General features: G+C 47.7%; 2 protein-coding genes and 1 long non-coding RNA gene across 3 annotated transcripts; 2 read left to right on the top strand and 1 right to left on the bottom strand.

Moving 5' to 3' along the window:
* Positions 1–2953: 2953 nt before the first annotated feature.
* Positions 2954–3476, bottom strand: LOC142468484 (histone H2B 1.1-like). The gene has a single exon (XM_075575090.1). The coding sequence runs from the start codon at positions 3453–3455 to the stop codon at positions 3075–3077; it is 381 nt and encodes a 126-aa protein (XP_075431205.1). The 5' UTR covers positions 3456–3476; the 3' UTR covers positions 2954–3074.
* A 281-nt stretch (positions 3477–3757) lies between these two features.
* Positions 3758–5402, top strand: LOC142468482 (histone H2A type 1). Its single transcript, XM_075575089.1, has one exon. The coding sequence runs from the start codon at positions 3782–3784 to the stop codon at positions 4175–4177; it is 396 nt and encodes a 131-aa protein (XP_075431204.1). The 5' UTR covers positions 3758–3781; the 3' UTR covers positions 4178–5402.
* Positions 5403–12472: 7070 nt separating this feature from the next.
* Positions 12473–19777, top strand: LOC142468111 (uncharacterized). Its single transcript, XR_012788581.1, has 2 exons — positions 12473–12571; positions 19267–19777. It is a non-coding gene; the product is annotated as an uncharacterized LOC142468111 (long non-coding RNA).
* The last annotated feature ends 31 nt before the right edge of the window (positions 19778–19808 follow it).

Raw genomic sequence — 19808 nt, 5'->3', positions numbered from 1 at the left:
TTCAGTAGGCTTGCCCTGTACAGATCCTTCTCCGGCTTCTCAGTGCTATTCCACACAAAGCACTTTAGAAAATTCCGCCAGCCGTGTCTCCGATGGACTCTCAAACTGTTCTGGTTCTCTGACCGTCTGCACTCTTTACATAGCCCTCACTCTGCTATACTTTTCATTGAGTAGGAGCCACCGGCCAATCGGAGCACGGATCGTGAGGCTGCAGCCAATCAGAGGATAGGGCCGGCTAAGGCACTCTGAACCGCCCCTCGAGGCAGGAGCTGCTGGCGAGCGGGAAATTTGAAAGGGCCAATGGAAATCGCACCTATGGGACTGAGACACGGCAACAGTTTCCTTAGCCAGCCCTATACCTCCCGCTGGGTAGACGCCGCATATCGGAGGAACAAATGTTCTGCCCTGCTGAGAGGCCCAACCTGGTAATCAGCCCTTCCCCGCTCCCCATTGTCCTGGTACTTGGCTGCCCCCAACTCCGCCACGACCCAACATTTTTCCCAGGCAGTGCAGCTAAGTGAATTACTGGGTCTGCATGCAGAGAAATGCTAGCAACACAAATCACATACTGGCTTGCTAACTGTGAGGGGAACATGATAACCAACTAAATAAAAGTGCTTTTTACATATACAATCCCCGTTTCCCAATTCAACTAAGGGTGTTAACCTTCTTATTTAATACTGACTGACTTTAAAACTCCCTTCACAAATCAAGCATCCCAATAGCCTGAACTCATGACTGTTGTCCCACAGTCACTCGTACCAACCATTGTGGCCAAGCACTGCCATCTAAAGCCCTTATTCCATCACCTGCTAACTCTGTAATCCCATCATACCACTTAGATTGTAAGATTTTCAGGGCAGGGATTTCCTTCCCTATTGTCTGATTTTGATGAGTTTATTGAATTATATTTCCCTGTACTGTATTCTTTGTGTACACTTCTGGCGTTATATAAATAAAGATATAGATACATGGCAACTTGGCACCGCAATGTCATATTGTCATGGCAACGTGCCCCATTTGACGTCGCGAAGCCATGCTGACTGGACCATGCAGGGGGAGATGCTGCAGGGGGAGATGCTGCAGGGGGAGATGCTGCAGGGGGAGATGCTGCAGGGGGAGATGCTGCAGGGGGAGATGCTGCAGGGGGAGATGCTGCAGGGGGAGATACCGCCACCACCAGTAAGAGAAATAAACATATAAAATAAATACATGTAAAAAATGTATTGCAAAAAGTCTCTGGGTTAGCCTTCATTAGAAGGTGGCAACACTGCTCATTGCCCATATTGTCACAACAGGTATCGGGGTAAACATCTGGACAGTGGTCCCCGCACCTAGAACTTTGACAGAGTGAGAGTTAGTTTGTGGAAACATTTTCCAATAAATACATTTTTGTTCAACTCTGCAGTCTAGTGCAGGAGAGCGCAAACTTTTGGAGCTGCGTCCCCCTGGTTGCTCCCCCTCACCTTGTACATCGGCGTCAAATGACCCCATCACCATGGAGATAGACGCGTAGACACCACGGTGCAGAACCCCGGTAAGAGTTTCAGGGGCCTCACGTGATCCCCCGGCATTTCATTGGAATGCCTCGGGGAAGAACGTGCCTCCCCACCCCCAAAAAAGATCAAACGTACCCCCCACTTTTGCACCGCTTGTCTAGCGCACTGTTCCCTGGTGTAATTGTCCTGGTCACCCGTAACAGTCACTATAGGGAAAATGCTGCACACCACATAAAAATAATATAAGGATACAACTACCGGTGCTCCTGGTTCAGGATTCTCTGGGATGATCCAGCTTACAATGGAAGGTATAAAGAACAGTGCTCCACGAAATTTTCAAAACTAATTTATTACCAACAAAATTATTGACTTTTCGGCCACACTTGGCCTCTCAAAGCAGAATGGCAATGCCATTCTGCTTTGAGAATGGCCAAGTGTTCTTTATACCTTCCACCCGTAACAGTCACCATACAATGAATGGATGAAATCCAGTCCAGATATATTTCACAAGTGGAGAATTAGATATATTAGCGATCTTCCATTTGCTGGAAGTAGAGAGATGCAGACTTGTGCAATCTGATACATGTGATTCCCAGCAGGAAGTGTGTTAAAGCAGCACTTTGAAAAATGCAGCAGTGCCGAGAGTGAAACGTTCCTTAATCTCTTTCAATCAGAACACAGACATTTCTTCAGCAGTGATGTAATAAAGGAAGACTTAGAGCATATCTGTATTTTAGTGAGATTCAAAAAAGATGTGAGGTAAAAATATCAAATCTCGCTTTGAGTCTGAGCAAGAATTCAATCTCTAACACGCAGCGCCACACTGTGGTATTTTTGTGAACTGCAGATTCTGAAGGACTGAAGGATTCTTGGCGCTTTTTACTTTATCTGCGGGTCTCCCGCCTCTTCAGTAAACAAGTAAAAAGCATACACATCTCAGGAAACTAAGCATAGCACAACAGATGGTTGGACAGTAAGCTCTAAAATGCTGAACAGACATCACAATAGTAATTGCACAAATTTACAGAAAGTAGCAAAATGTTTCATACTGCAAACCTAACCCCAAGTAACTCCTTATTAAACTGAGCAAATTAGTCTGTGTAGGCTACTCAGATTAACTACAAAATTAAAAAAACGTCTAAAAATTGCAATATAAAACCTTGATGACAGAACAAAGTTATTACATGCATTAGACCTTTTATCCAGAATAGAGTACATATGAGCATTGTAGCTTTCATGCTGATAATGTATTTGCGGGTCTCCCGCCTCTTGGGTAACGAGTAAAAAAAAATAATTCAGGAAACAATATAACACAGGTGGTTGGATAATAAGCTCTAAAATGCTGAACAGACATCACAAGTCATTGCATAAATGTACAGAAGCTATTATGATGTTTTATACTGCAAACATAACCCCAAGTAACGAATATATAACATTATGACAGAATAATCATCACGTGTGATATACCTTTAATCCCGAATAGAGTAAATATGAGTATTATAGCTTTCATGTGGATAATGTGGGTGGCTCTTAAAAGAGCCTTTGTGTGTTTGTGGGTCGGTGATCAGATCAGGGTTACTTGGCGCTGGTGTACTTGGTGACAGCCTTGGTGCCCTCGGACACTGCGTGCTTGGCCAGCTCTCCCGGTAACAGCAGGCGCACAGCGGTCTGGATCTCCCGGGAAGTGATGGTTGATCGCTTGTTGTAATGAGCCAGGCGAGACGCTTCCCCTGCGATGCGCTCGAAGATATCATTCACAAAGGAGTTCATGATGCCCATGGCCTTGGAGGAGATGCCGGTGTCAGGGTGAACCTGCTTCAGCACCTTGTACACGTAAATGGCGTAACTTTCTTTCCTAGTCTTCCTACGCTTCTTCCCATCTTTCTTCTGAGTCTTGGTCACGGCTTTCTTAGAGCCCTTCTTGGCAGCTGGCGCAGACTTGGCTGGTTCAGGCATATTGAACGATGCTCCCTCTTCCACCTGTAGAGAAACAATGCCTGACTCCTCCCCCAGCAGCTCTATTTATAGACATCCTATGCAAACGAGGAGATTCAGTCTTCTGTTTGTCTATTGGCTGAGAATATCATGTGCTGATTGTGACCTCACCACATGTAATTCAACTAAGGTGATTGGTGGTTGCAGGATTCTGGAACGGATTGGCTGCTTTCAAAACTGTCCAATCACAGAGAAGTTTGACTGCTCCAGGAAGGTATAAATACAGGCACAGGGGGCGGGGTTTGTTATTTCTTATTCTGTTAGAGCTGCAGTCAGATTGATAGAAGATGTCTGGAAGAGGCAAACAGGGCGGGAAAACTCGTGCTAAGGCAAAGACTCGCTCATCTCGGGCTGGCCTGCAGTTTCCAGTGGGCCGTGTGCACAGACTGCTACGGAAGGGGAATTATGCTCAGCGTGTGGGAGCCGGGGCCCCGGTCTATTTGGCCGCAGTGCTGGAATACCTGACCGCTGAGATCCTGGAGTTGGCCGGTAACGCCGCCCGGGACAATAAGAAGTCCCGCATCATCCCCCGGCACCTGCAGCTCGCTGTAAGGAACGATGAGGAGCTGAACAGGCTGCTCGGAGGGGTCACCATCGCCCAGGGGGGTGTCCTGCCCAACATCCAGGCCGTGCTGCTGCCCAAGAAAACCGAGAGCCACAAATCGGCCAAGAGCAGCAAGTGAGCTGAACACCCGAGACCAGGAGCGGAGAATCCCAAATACCCAACAACACAAAGGCTCTTTTCAGAGCCACCCACAGTATCGAGGAAGAGTTTAATTACATAATTATGCACTGATAGATTTACATATATGTTGGCATCTGTCCGTTTGAATTCATAAGTGCTAGTTAATTTAGTATTAAATGATGTATCTCAATGTCAGTGCTGTCATTCGGAAAAGCTATGATTTTACTATAACTGCAGACAACAAATACGATGACATAGAATTAATTGCTTGTAAACCGATATTTTTTCTTTAGAAAGTTTTGGGTTCAGTTACACACAGAGCCATAATAAAAGTCCCTATATTTACAGACCACCTATAGATTAAAAGCAACGTTGTGAAGTATAGAATGGATAATGCATTGTGTAATTGAATAGTTTTTCTATTTGAGAACATAAAGGCGCCAAAGCGTTTTTTTTTTTTTAAATAAAAAACATCACAAAAGAACACACGGTGGCGCTGTTGGATTAGAAATCAGTGTCTTCATTACTGGTATTGTAAATTGTAAAACCTATTTTTTAAATCGGCCGCAAATCAGCAAGGCATGAAGCTGTTATAGTGAAAAACATACATATATATATCGCTCAATTCGCATTAAACAATGAGAAGTGAGATTATCATTCATGCCAAAACAATTTAAAAAAGCATTCAAACAAAATAAACAGCACATGGTGGACGTATTGGTGATGCAAGTAATTGAATTATCTCCTTGCATAAGAAACACATGGTTGGCAGTAATAAGTGGGGGCGAAAGGGTTTTAATAGGATGTAAAACAATGTGTAGAAAGGGGTATTTTGTGTAATAGAACAATCTGACTTTCCAAACTGAATCAAAGAACAGAGAGCCTCAAATTAATTCATTTGAGCACGAACAATCATCCTTTTTTTTATATTTTATTATTAATTGTATACTCGGTGCTATGAACCGAAATGTAATAAGCAGAACAAGTGCCAGGTGTGAATTTATTTAATCCGGAGGAAAGCAGCAGAAACATGAACAAAGTCCAACAGATCGCTGGAATAACATTTTATAAAATAACCTGCTTCATTATACGTAAACTTTTACCTGTACATAAACATACAAGAATAGTGTAAAGTATACAATTTACAGTCCAAAATATTGCACATGTAAAGTCAGTGATGTATGAAAATAACTTTGCATTCTATAAATATATTTTAGAGCGTTGCAGAAATAAAGGAATTTTCTTGGTACACGTTTTATATATGTATGTGTGTGTATATATATATATATACTCTCTTCAGACTCTGGACTGTGTAGTGGGACAAGAGGAGGTGAGTTTGTGTAGTATCCTGTGTCGGGAGGGGGTTGGTTGACATTGGATCCTCTCTGTGTGGTAATGTCTCTAGTCAATTTTGGGGATGTTATCCTGCAGAAAGTGTATCATTGAGAGATGTATTGGCTTAGAACCCCAATCTGTGTGGGGTAGGGATAGTGAAGACATTTTCATATAAGGTTTTTGCTGCTTCTGTTCAAAGGTCTCTGGTCTTGAGTGAGATTTTTGGCTTCATTCTGAACATCCCATCTCGTATCTCCCTGGGCTTCCTCTCCCTCCCCATTACACGCAAAGAGATAGCATAACAGCCAAACGAAGCAGTAGCACTCTAACGCATTTCACGCACAGGGCGCTTTGTCAATGACACTTTGAGTGCTACTTCTTCGTTTGGCTGTTATGCTATCCCTGGCTTCATAATAAATCCTGTTCTTTAGCAAGCAAGTAACCTGTGGGACCACATTTTTTCTAAAGGAAATGTACTTTCCACTGACATGTTTACAGGTAACATTTGTTGATTTACCACATACTGCAGATGCACGCCCTCTGAGCACAGATGGAACAGCCACTGAGTAACTGCAGTCTGCGGCTTAGGCAGTCACTGCTTTTGAAGTGAAACTTCTTTAGTGGCACCGAGGGCAAATCTCCTTCATGATGACAGAAATGTGTAACGGAAGTGACGTCGCTGATTGCACATGCACAGACATAGGCATTGCTGAGTACGCACACAAGGCAGATGCGGCCGTCATTGAGTACGCATGCGCAGATGCGGCCATCACGAGTACTCATGCGCAGGCGCAGCCGTCACCGAGTGCGCATGCGTAGATGCATCTGTCGCCCGGTACTCATGTGCAGAGGCGACCGGCACAGCGTCACCGTCGCCTCGTGCATGTGCAGTAGTTTCCCCCCAAAAAAACATGCACAATTTTAATTGCACTGAAACCCCTGACATTAAAAGGTGTAGATCCCCCTACTTTACTGCTTCCCCCTCCCCCCATTTGTTGTTACATGGGTGCCTTGACTCTCATTTGTGTAAAGTGAGCGTGTGAGGGGGGAAGGGAGTACTACTTTAAATAAATATGGAGTTTCCTGGGGACTGCATTATATACAAGGACTCTGGTGGCAGAGGTGGGATCACTGGGCTCAGCTCTAAAGCTCTTGCGGGACTTTCAGTTCTGAGTCAGTCTTGGTTTCAAGACTCCAGGACCAGTAGTTCCAGACATGCAGTGCATAGTCATGTATACCTCTCCATTCACGTTCCCCTTGTACTATTCGACCCGATCCAGAATGTCCGGAAAGGCTGTACATTTCTGTAACAGGACCCGAGCCGAGGTAATAGCACGGTGTGAGCGCTATGGTCTGCCGACTGAGGGCAGAGACAAAGAGGACCTCGCAGAGGATATTGTTCGGCAAGAAGCCAGCATGTCTAAGGTAGTGGTTGCAGCCACTAACGCCATTTCCGATAGCTTGGGGGACGAGTCCCGCGGGGGAAACTTGGATGGAAAGGAGGACCACCCTGTGGCTAACCAGGTAGCCACTCCTACTGCGGCGACCGAATTGATGGCTCTTGTGGCCTCTCTGGGACCTGAGGCATCCGTGCAACAATGCCTGCAGATTGCTCAGATGGCTTCACGCCCTGCGACACCCACTCTGGCCCTCTCCACGAACAGTAGTCGCCGTTCCCGAAGCCACCTTTCCCGGTTGTCATACCAGAACTTCACCAGGCTCGTGGATGGCACCGATGACATTGATGGGTTCCTGCGTGCATTCAAGAACCAATGTTATTTGCACTTGTTGCTGGAATCAGCGTGGGTAAAGTACCTGAGCTCACAGCTGAGTGGGAAGGCAAGGGGGGCATTCCGAGAGATTGAACGTCAAGATGCCGGCGATAATGACCTTGTGAAGTCCAGGTTTATGGCCAGGTATGCGGTCATGCCCAAGTCCTATCACACCTAGATCAGGGCTCTGGACAAAGGCGCAGGGGACACCTATGTAGAGTTTGACTCCCGGCTAGCCCATCATAGCCGTCGATGGGGAACCGGTGCGGAGTCATCACGTTTCGGGACCTGATGGACCTCATCATCTGTGAGTAGTTTTTAGATCAAATGTGTACCGGAGGTCTGGGAGTGGGTCATAGACCATAAGCCAGGAATACACCAGGAGGCGCCACGATGGCAGATGAATTTGTGACCACGCAGCCATATTTCCAGAAGCAGGTCCTGACCCCCGTTCCATTCCGGCAACCAAATTCTCAGAGGTAGCGGACCCTCCCCAGGCCACCAAGCCAGGGTGGAACAAGTCAGGCGCTGGAGCCCACGGAGTTTGCCCATGAGCGCCAGTTTTACCAGTGTAACCGGCCAGGACATCTGTGGGTAGACTGCCCCTACTTTCCATGTTACAGTAACCCCAATACAGGGCAACGCTCCCAAGCGGCGAGGCCGATCACCTACATGGGGTTGAACCCAACATGGGAGCAGCTGGAAGCCGTGCAGCAGGTGCAGCAGCTAACCCAGCAGCAGCCGGAGGAGCTGAAGTGGATCCAGAGGGACATCAAGTCGCAGCCATCGGGCTGGAGGCCAACGATGTCTGCCACAGGCATGTGCACCCGGTGACCATAGGCAGGCGACCAGCCTGATGGACACCGGTGCTATGGTAACTCTGATGCGAGCTGATATGGTCAGCCCAGAGCACCTGCTCCCAGGGACGGGATACAGGTGCAGATGCCGGATGGAGCCCCCAAGTCTCTGCAAGTTGCCCAGGTGTTCCTCGACTGGGGCACCGGTAGAGGAGTCCAGGATGTCGGTGTGTTACTAGGCTTGGACACAGACATCCTGCTGGGTAATGACTTGGGGCGCTTCACTTGCTCCTATGCAGAGGAAGATGCTTCAATGGCTGCAGTCACCCAGAGGCAAAGTCGGGCAGTTGCCCAGGCGGAGGTTCCTTTGGCACCACTGTCCACCACCCCGATCATCGCTCCCCAGCTTTTGGAGACAATGGAAGCCGATGTCCCGGGGGAGACCCGGCAGGTAAGCAAACACGAGCTAAACCTTTGTCCCGACCCCTGTCCCGACATTTCCTTTGGCCGTGTGACTGAGAGCACCTGTCTGGAGCTGAGCAAGGAATTCAGGGAAGCGGTGCAATCAGAACACGATCTTGAGGGCATAAGACTTCGGGTGGCCGAGTCTGACTCTGAGATCGGGTCTGATGGGTCCCTGCAGCACTGTGGGCTCTAATACTGGGAACAAGCCCTGGGGGCTCTGGTCAGATCATGGATAGGTAGGAGACAAATAGTAGTTCCCCTGGTGGATAGGGAACAGTTGTGGCAGGTAGCCCATGCGGTCCTGCTAGCAGAGCTCGGCTACTGCAGGCTTTCTACTTGCCGGGGGCATCACAGGAGGCATTGGCAATCGTGATGTCTGCCAGCGAGTAGGCAAGCCGGGTGACCGTGCGAAAACTCCCCTGAGACTGCCACCGGGGATAGGTGAGCCCTTTTAGCACGAGGCTGTGAGTGGGACGATGGCATTAGCTATTTGTAGCCTGCTGCTGGGAGATCCAGAGAGCCAGGCTCTGCCCGATGTCCTGGGAAAAGCCAGTCAGGGAGGCTCAGTGGAGCAGGTGGGGATCAGTCCCCAGCTCGCATCTCCCCTGTGGGAGCAGACATGAGAGATGCTAAGGAGAGACTGGGTCCTGTGTACGGACAAGCCGGGCAGGACCCATCTAACTGATCACCCGGTCAACACCAGGGATCACCGGCTCCTCCACAAGACTGCATTCAGGGTCTCTGTGGAGGTGGAGTGGAGTACTGAGGGGGAAGTCGAGGAGGTGCAGGTTTACTATAGGACATTGATGACACAGTATAGTGCCTTAGCCAAGCCCCTTACTGAGTTAACAGAAAAGTGTCTCCCGGTGCTGGTAGCCTGGTTTCCCGAGTGTGGGGTGGCATTCCAGGCTCTGAAAGGGTGCCTAGCCCTAGTTGGGGCTCTAAGGAGGTTGCAGCTGTACATGTATGGGAAGTCCTTCGCCGTGATCTTGGATCATCACCCCCTGGGCTGGTTGCAGCAGGTGTTGGGGGAGAATCGGATGTTGTTGCGCTGGAGCCTTGCCCTTCAGGAGTGTGCTTTTCCAATTCAGCCCAAAGAGGGCAGGGAACCCAGCAACGCCATGTCAGGAAGCAGGGCTCACGCAACACCTCCTTACCTGCCTCGGAGGTTGTTGCTGCCGCCCCTCGCTCCCCACTGACGTGTCCTCGGCGTGGGACTCGGCGATCTCGCCTGACGCCGGTTCTTGCGTCTGCCATCTTGTCGGGGCGTGCGCAGGAGGATCTTACACAGCGCACGCTTCCGGCAGTAATTTATTCACTCCTCCAGCCTTCTAGCCACGCCTGCCGTGTACAGCTGAAGCCCCGCTCCTGCTCTCACACTCCACAGCTGATCACAGGCAAGGATCACAGACTGCACCAGTCACAAGTTGCTCCATGGCACACCCCCGCTCTGCCTCCTTCCCTGATTGGTCCCTTCATGTATATTACCCCTGTTCTCCCTGGGAATCATTGCTCTGCATAGCTTCTGCTAGTTGGGCTAGTATTCGTTTGTGCTCTTGTTCTTCGTATTCTTCAGGTTTGACCTGGCTTGGCTTTCTACTCTTCCTCTGGCTCTGTACCCCGACTTTCTCCTCACGACGCAGTCTCTCTCCGCCCTTCGATCTCGGCTCGCTCCTCTACCTCCCAGACCTCTGGCACCCTCGACCCCCGGCTACGGTAATCACCACAATACTTCTACCTCCGGACACGGCAAGTACCTTTGGCTCCCTTACTAAAGACTCCTGGCCTGGCAACTATTACCACACTCCGCACCCTTTGCTGCGGGTGCGTGGTATTATACTTTCCACCTCAGTCTTGGGACGGGTCTGCTCTGCGGGCAGCACTACCATGACACGCCGTCGGACTTTCCAGACAGGACGGCCCCAGCCTCGTACGACACAGGACTTCAAGAGTCTTCATGCTTGGGGAGCCACCTGACGGTACCAGACCCTTCATCTTGAAGGTTGAGATGTCACGGTAAGGGTAGCCAGCCTCACATAATAAAGGTGAAGCCTGGCTGACTGCCCAATACCGTGTGTAATGGCTGCATCTATGAGGCTCATGTTGGCCGCGATGTAATGTTTGTGTAACCTCTTCCATAAAAGAGCTAATCGCTGTGTGAAGTCTGGAAGGGGGAAATCTGTATGAATTGGGGAACGGGACGGTAACATAAAAAAGCACTTCCCCCCCCCCCGCCCCCCCTTTGTTAGCATGTTCCCCACACAGTTAGCAAGCCAGTATGTGATTTGTGTTCTCAGCATTTCTCCTTGTGCACCTGGTTTAGGCTAAATTCCTTTCCCCCAGGACCCCAGTGTTTCACTGTGATCTTGTATTTTGTGTATTTGCTGGTTTGCCAGAATAAACTTTTGTTTATTCAACTATTGTGTCCTGTCTGGTGATAATGATCCCGGTGGTTTCGGTGTTAAAAGTTCTGGTCCCCCGTGACAGGGACCTCAGTGACATATATCTTCACCACACACACACCTCAGTGACACATACCTTCACCATACACACACAACTCAGTGACACACACCTTCACCACACAAACAGCAGAGTTGGAGAGATTCAGGGCACTCAGACAATATCCAGGCAGTCCTCAAACAGGACCCATGTGAAAAAACGGGGTATCCAGGTATGGAAAACTGAAAGGACTTTATTAAGGCATATGTGAGTGATTCAAAAATGACAGAGTGGGAGGACTGCTTGGATATTGTCCGAGTCCCCTGAATCTCTCCAACTCTGCTGCTGCTGCTGCTGCTTCTCTGTCTTCGGCGGCACCACAGGGGGAAGGAGGTGTTTGTGTACCATGTACCGCGGACGTGCGGTCTCTACATTCTTCAAGCCAGCGGGACAAGGCGTCAACCAGGATACAAACTGGGAGGAGAGAGGGTTTTTTCTTACCTCCGCTATCCTGTATTCAGCCCCCTGGAGCCATCCCAGTTTGTCTGACATCTGTGAGAGCTGCTTAGCTGTCAATAGGAGTTCAGTTGCTATACCGCTGGTTTCTCCAAGACACGCTACTGCTCCCCTTCACAATACCCCCCCCCCCCCCCCCAACCGGGCATATTGATTTTTCAACAGACACTTATCGGAGCGCACGAGTTGGACTTTCTATCTTCACCACACACACACACCTCTGTGACACACACTATCACCACACTCATACACACACACCTTGTCACATTATTTCTCAGACAAAACAAAAACGGGGTGTGTCGAGCACGTGCGTTTTAAGTGAAACTTCTTTGTGTTTTGTCACTGAAATTCTATTTTGATGATTTTGATTGAATGAAAGACTTTTGAGAGTATAATTACAATTCCCGTGACAAAACACAAAGAAGTTTCACTTAAAACGCGCGTGCTCGCCACACACACCCTTTTTTCCCCTATGGGACGTATAGTTTGAACTGGGACTGTTCTTCATTCCCCATTATATATTCATATGCCAGGAAGAGGATTGATACAGAGAGAGACTTACGAAGGTATTGAGGGTTATCTTTGCCATCTGGGTCACTGGAGAGGGGTGTGCCGCTACACGGTTCTGCTTCTCCCCCCCCCCCCCCCTGCCCTCCCTCTCTTGTTCGGCTACACCGGGGACTGGCTGCTTCTGTGATCTCACACAGCAGTCTCTGATTGCAGGGGACATGCTTGGATTGTATCCTATTTACAAATGCATCTGATCTAGTAGATGAACACTGTTCCCACATCTGCAAATGAATTTACTCCTTGTATTATACATTCAGCCCCCCTTGTCCGACTGTGCATCAATATACTTTACAATTACTGTTAGCATTTTGGAAGATTCGTTTTTCTCCCTGAATCTTCTTTCTACTTGGAAGCACTGCTTTTGAACTTTGGATTCATTTTTTTCAATTCCATTACACGCGAACACTGGATCGCAGTGCAACAAATCCATGGTATTTACTACAATCTGGACTCCAAGCTAAAAGCTCCAGTAAAGCTCGGCGGGCCCAAGGAGCTGAGGTAAGGGCTTCATGTGCAGCACTTCGGCCGCGGTGCCCGATTTCTGGCTCTTGTGAGGATCTTTTCAGCTGTAAAAGTGTTAACTAGATAGAGGGAAGACAGCAGAGGTGTAGAGGAGCACAGCAGCGTTTCTTGGCAGCATGCCAGTTGGTGGATCGCCAAAATGAGGGTAACTCCAAGCAGGGATTAATATTAAAAGAATACTTTAATGGTCAGTGCAAAGCAAAACAATGGTAGGAGCGCACCAGCTTGTTTTGCTTTGCACTGACCATTAAAGTATTCTTTTAATATTAATCCCTGCTTGGAGTTACCCTCATTTTGGCGATCCACCAACTGGCATGCTGCCAAGAAACGCTGCTGTGCTCCTCTACACCTCTGCTGTTTATGTTTACCCTGAGAGGACTGCACACAGGAACAGATCCACGCATCAAGGACACCACCAAGGGAGGTAAAGGGCCTAGGCCCATTATTATTTTACCCTCCAGTGCTGGACTGATTGAGATATTTCCCCAGGGTGTAGTACACCATCAATAGGAGACCTATTTTGGGGTACCCGCGTGGGAACCACCAGGCCTCTGGTTTCACACCCTGGGATGTTATGGATTATACTTTATGTCCCTAAACCTGGATCCACTATGGTATAAGGCAGCGGTGCGCAAAGTGGGGGGCGCGGGAGATTGTGCTGGGGGGGGGCGCTGGCAGTTGCAGAGGCCCCGCGCTCTTCCCCCAGGCATTTAAATTAAATGCCGGGGGATCGCGTGAGGCCCCTGCAACTGTTTACTTACCGGGATTCAGCCGCCTGTGTTGCGTCGCCATGGCAACGCGGCGTCAATAGACGCCGCGGCACCATGTGACCTGACATCACACGCCCACGCAGCGTCATCTGACGCGGCTGAAGGAAGGCAGGGGGGCGCGAGAGCCGGGGGCAGAGAGACAGGGGGGCGCAGCACAAAAAGTTTGCGCTCCCCTGGTATAAGGAATTATCAGCACAATAATGAGCTATCTATGGTGATGCACCATAAACACCATTTACCTATCTAGATAGAGGGAAGAGTCTACATTTCATCCTGTTTGGTACATCTAATAAACACCCTTTCCCATTCTGAGATCTGATAGTTTCTGTATATTCCCCAGTAAAATGTATAAACCAAAAACATTGTGTGCATTAACTTCTTTAGTATCTGCCCTGACTACTTCAACTTTGGCACCAATATCCTGATTACATGTGAGCAGCAGTTATGTATATATGTATGTATGTCTTTATTTATATAGCACCATTAGTGTACATAGCGCTTCACAGCGTGACCTTTGCTTCATGATGCAACTCCTGTGGACAATATGAGAGACTGCAATCTATGTTGGAATTACTCTCCCTTGGACTGACTCATTCACTATTATGGACAGCTGAGTATCACTTTCTCTGCTGCTTTGAGTCCTTTCCCCTTTGTGGGATGTAGGCAAACGCTGGTTTGATTGAGCATCCAGTACTGGCTTTATTTTTCATCCTATATAGCCATGTGTTTTTCCTTTTTGTCAGAATCCACAGGAATGTTTTGCACTCATGTTTTTTGATATTTTTATTATTTTTGATTATTGCTGCACAGGGTTTGAGTACTTTTCATCTTATTTTCCCCCGTGTCTCCCCCTTGGTTTAAGATATATTATTTTTTCTTATGTTCACTATTGTGTATATAAGTTTATTCATTGTATATACTTAATTATTTTTTCTTTTGGGTTTAGTTATATTATTTGTAGCTAGGATCCTAGGGGGTGTTGTAATCCTTTAGCTCATTTGTATCACCTCATATTTTTGAGAGGTATATTATTTGATACATTTATGCTCTTGGTTTTACTTTCAGCGATATTAAATGCATTATTTTTCTAGTCACAGCTTTTTTATTTTTGTTATGCTGCCTACAGTGTGTTTATGTTTTTAATGTTAGTGTGTCTTATTGCTCGTTATTAAAATCATTTCCTTTTTCTATTTTGACTTAGAATCCAAGTCTTTTTTCTTTATATTAGATTAGTTATTCTGTGGTATATTTAGAGTGCTATTTTGGGGATTGTCTCAGTCTTTTTGTGTGTTATATTTTTTTCTCTTTCCCCCAGCACCACCAGTGTTTCCCTAGTTATTTAGTCACAGGCTATCCTGTTTAGAAATTGTTTTTTCTCAGGATTCTCTGTATTAATTTTTGGGTCTGGCTTAACTACTTATTTATATAGTGTGAGCAACTGCGTGTGTGTGTGTGTGTGTGTGTGTGTGTGTGTGTGTGTGTGTGTGTGTGTGTGTGTGTGTGTGTGTGTGTGTGTGTGTGTGTGTGTGTGTGTGTGTGTGTGTGTGTGTGTGTGTGTGTGTGTGTGTGTGTGTCTTTATTTATATAGCACCATTAGTGTACATAGCGCTTCACAGCAGTAATACACGTGACAATCATATAAATAACAAATAACTACAAATAACAGATCATGGGAATAAGTGTTTCAGACATAAAAGTAACATTGTGGAAGAGGAGTCCCTGCACCGAAGAGCTTACAATCTAATTGGTGGGGAGAACGTATAAAGACAGTAGGAGGAAATTCAGGTAAGTACGACTGCAGGGGGCCAAGCTTTATGTATCGCGTATAGTATTAGCAACGGTGCTACACCAATGCTTCTTTAAGCAAGTGTGTCTGAAGGTGGGTCTTAAAGGAGGATAGAGAGGGTGCTAGTCGGGTATTGAGGGTAGGGCATTCCAGATGTGTGGGGCAGTCAGTGAGAAGGGTTTAAGGTGGGAAAAGCTTTAGATACAAAAGGGGTAGAGAGAAGACATCCTTGAGCAGAACGCAAGAGTCTGGATGGTGCATAGCGAGAATTAGGGCCGAGATGTAAGGAGGAGTAGAAGAGTGTAAAGCTTTAAAAGTGAGGAGGAGACTTGAGTGCGAGATGCAGGATTTGATAGGAAGCGAGTAGAGTTATTTCAGCAGGGGAGACGCTGAGACAGATTTAGGAAAGAGTAGAGTGATTCTGGCAGCAGCGTTAAGAACAGATTGTAGGGGAGACAGGTGAGAGGCAGGAAGGCCAGACAGCAGGAGGTTACAGTAATCGAGATGGGAAAGAATGATGGCCTGAATCAAAGTTTTAGCAGTTGAGTAACAGAGGAAAGGGCGTATCTTTGTAATATTGCAGAGGGAAAAGCAACAGGTTTTAGAGGCATTTTGAATGTGCAGGGAGAATGTGAGAGGAGTCGAGTGTGACACCTAGGCAGCATGCTTGGGCTACTGGGTGTATGATGGTACTTCCAATAGTAATGTGGAAGGAGGTAGTAGTGCCAGGTTTGGGAGGAAGTATAAGGATCTCTGTTTTTGCCATGTTAAATTTAAGTCAGCGCCTGGAGGCAATTAGTTATTTTAGTGAGGGCTGTTTCAGTTGAGTGAGCAGTGGGGAAGCCAGATTGTAGAGCGTGTATGAGAGAATAGGTGTTGAGAAAATGGAGCAAACGAGAGAATACAAGACGTTCAAGGAGTTTGGAGGCAAAAGGCAGGAGGGAGACAGGTAGATAGCTAGAAAGACAGGTAGGGTCAAGCTTGCTGTTTTTGAGTAATGGTATTACTGTTGCATGTTTGAAGGAGGAGGGAAAGGTACCAGAGTAGAGGGAGGAGTTAAAAATCTGTGTGAGCGTATGGATTATAGAAGGAGCAAGAGGTTTTAGGAGATGGAAGGGAATGGGGTCAAGAGGGCATGTGGTAGAGGGAGAAGAGGAGATCAGCAGTGACATATCCTCCTCCGAGACAGCGGAAAAAGAGTCATGGAAGGCAAGAAGAGAGTTAGGAAGCGGTGTGGGATGGGAGGAGGAAACATAGGGGATGTCCTGACTTATGGATTCCACCTTTTCCTTAAAATAGTCAGTAAAGTCCGGAGGTGAGATGGCAGAAGGTGAGATGGCAGAAGAAGAGGAGGCAGCCGAGGGTGGTCTGAGTAGAGAGTCAAAGACAGAGAAGAGTTGGCGTTGGTTAGACTTGTGCGTGTTTATTAGTGAAGAAAAGTAGGGTTGTTTAGCCTGAGAGGGCAGAGTTGAAACAAAGACAGCATAAATTTGTAGTGAAGGAAGTCTGCGAGTGAATAAGATTTCCTCCAGGGGCGTTCAGAGTAACGAGTGGAGGAACGCAGCATGCACGTGTGGGAATTTAGCCAGGGTCTGGGGTAGAGGGAGGATGGCAGAGAGAAAGCGGGGCATGTAGATCAAGAGAAGAGGATAAGGCAGAGTTGTAGTTCTTGACCAGGTTGTCGGGGTCTGTAGCAGGGCTGAGAGAGGATAGGGAGGGGAGGGATGAGCGTAAAGTGGAATCAAAAGCTGGTAGGTTAATAGAGTGCAGGTTTCTGCTGAAACAAGGGGGAGATGGAGAAGGGGAGAAGTGAGAGAGAGAAAATTAGATGAGGGGATGGTCAGAGAGAGGAAAGGGGAAGATGGAGAAATCAGAGAGAGAAAAGATTTTAGTGAAAACCAGGTCTAGGTAGTGGCCATCCTTGTGGGTGCTGGCTGCAGTCCACTGTTGAAGGCCAAAAGAAGAGGTTAGAGAGAAAGCGGGAAGCCCAAGGGAGAGAGGGGTCATCAATGTGGCAGTTGAAGTCCCCAAGGAGAAGAACAGGGGAGACTGAGTAGAGAAAGAAAGAGAGCCAGGATTCAAAGTGAGAGAGAAAGACAGAAGGGGGATGAGTAGAGGTAGATGGGCGATAGATGACCACCACGTGGACAGGGAGAGGAGAGAAGATCTGGACAGTGTGAGCCTCAAAGGTTAGAAAAGTAGGAGAGGGAGGAATAGGAAAGGCTCTGTAACAGCAGAGAGAGGAGAGCAGAAGCCCCATGCCTCGATCCCTGCCATCAGGGCGCGGAGTGTGGGAGAAAAAAAGGCCACCATAAGAGAGGGCAGCTTCCAGAGCAGAGTCGGAGTGCGTGAGCCAGGTCTCAGTTATAGCAACGTGGAGCAGAGAGTGAGAAAGAAAGAAGTCATGCACAGAGAGGAACTTGTTAGAAAGGGAGCGAGCATTCCAAAGGGCACAGGAGAAAGGGAGAGAGGGAGGGTGGCAGGGGATGGGTATGAGGTTAGAGGGGTTAATTAACACTAGAAGGAGTAGAAGTTGCATTTGGCAGGCGAGGACGAGAGCATGTAGAAATAAAGCAGGGACCAGGATTGGGAGAGATATCCCCAGAAGCAAGGAGAAGCATGGACAGAAAGAGAATGTGTGAGGATGATTTGTGGGGGTGTGATTTAGTGCAGGGTGTATAGCTGTGTGGTGTCAGAGGGTGCAGGTAAGAAAGGAGTTCATGTGAACCGAGAAGTGGGGAAGAAAGGAGAGATGAAGATATATGAATAGAGTTAGGCTGAGGCCACGCTACCGCTGAACTCGCTCATGCTTGAGAGAGGTGACTGTCACAAGCTCTCCAAGCATGATCGATCGGCTGTCCTGCAACATTTTTAGAGCAGGAGCAGGGGGTGTATCCCTTCCCTCCTCTTTGTCCCCCCCCCTCCCTCTTTTATCTCCCCCTTCTCCCTCTCTCCCCCTCTCTCTCCCCTTTCCTCTTCTCTCTCTATCCCCTTCTCTCTCTCTCCCCTTCCCTCCTCTCTCCCCCCCTTCCCTCCTCTCTCTCCCCCTCACTCCTCTCTCCCCCTTCCCTCCTCTCTCTCCCCCTTCCCTCCTCTCTCTCGCCCCCTTCCCTCCTCTCTGTCTCTCCCCCTTCCCCTCTCTCTCTCTCTCTCCTACCCCCCTCTCTCTCTCTCCCTCACCCCCTCTCTCTCTCTCTCCCTCACCCCCTCTCTCTCTCTCTCCCCATCTCTCTCAACCCTTACTCTCTCTCTGGCCCCCTCTCTCTCTCCCCCTCAATCCCCCCTCCCTCTCTCTGTCTCTTCCCCTATCTCTCTCTCCCCATCCCCCTCTCTCCTTTCTCTCCTTCCCCCCTTCTCTCCGCTCCCCCCTTCACCTCTCTCCGCTCCCCCCCCCACCTCTCTCCGCTCCCCCCCCCCACACTTCCACCTCTCTCTGCTCCCCCCCCTCTTCCACCTCTCTCCACTCAGGCCCCCTCCCCCAAAAGAAAAATATAGAGAGAGGCAAAGAAGCAAATGAATAAAGATGCCTTTATTGGCAATGTCAATGCTAAAAAAATGGCAATGTTAAACACACAATATTGAATTAAATACATTTGTACGAGAAAAATAAAAAAACATCTCTCCGCTGTGTGTCTGTGTGTTTTGCAAAATAGAACTCCACCAGTAGAAAGACCAGAAGACAAAATGTGCACAAATAAATAGAGTAAGACGTGTCATGTGGTGTATGAGGGTCGCAGATCCTGGTTCAGGTAGGACAATTCTTCTGCCTGTCTCATGAAGCACTGCGCCTATACTCACAACATCTGGCTGTACAGTAAAAGTCTACAGTTCTAAAAGCATCAAACCATGTGAGTCGGCAAACATCATGTTCTTTTACTTAATAATGTTGGTGCTAATAAGCTTGTGGAGTGTGAGGACCTGGTTGGAATCAGTGTTGCTTTTCCATATTGTCAGTTCATCTCGCTGTGTCTCAGGCAACAATATTAAGCTTTTCATGGTAGGGTCTGCAACAATCCCACTTTACAGCCCTGCCATAGAAAGTAAACATTTGCCAATGTTATCCCATATTCATCCAAGCCCCATATTCCTCTTTGCACATTTTTTTTTCCCCGCAGGGAGTTCCTGCAGGAGTGCATCTCGCAAGGCTCGTGTGAAGTCCTGCTGGTTGTTCGGAAAAATGTTGAGGAGGCAAAACTTTGGTTAAGTGCTGAAGAAAGGGTACCAAGAACATTGAACAACCAATGATTTGCAGTGTCGGAGACCCTTGCCTGCCTCATGTTTCAGCGGTGCTGAGCGCTTCACCCAAAGACATTTAAGTTACAATGCTCGGTGTTATCTGGTTATTTCTATCCACCTTTATTTATTGAAGCTATGTTCTCCGGGCAAGAGTGACCCTGTAGTCTTCTCTCTGCTAGTACCAATGCTTGGTTATATAGGGGTCACAATGCAAAAACGTGGGCCAGTTAATGACACTTTAGCCTGAAGTCTTGTTCACTAAGATGCACTTCTATTGATGCCTTATTTCTTGTTCTTTCTACTCGGTGCTAGTTATTAATATATTGCATAATGTCAAGGGGGGAAACCTTATTGTTAACTAATTCTATTAAAATTATTTTACCATGGCAACCCTTTTGTATCTATTTACCCCAAACAACTG

The sequence above is a fragment of the Ascaphus truei genome, chromosome 17, assembly GCF_040206685.1.
Source record: "Ascaphus truei isolate aAscTru1 chromosome 17, aAscTru1.hap1, whole genome shotgun sequence".
Taxonomy (NCBI): Eukaryota; Metazoa; Chordata; class Amphibia; order Anura; family Ascaphidae; genus Ascaphus; species Ascaphus truei.
The sequence above is the reverse complement of the archived record's forward strand: the minus strand, read 5'-3'. Positions and strand labels throughout refer to the sequence as shown.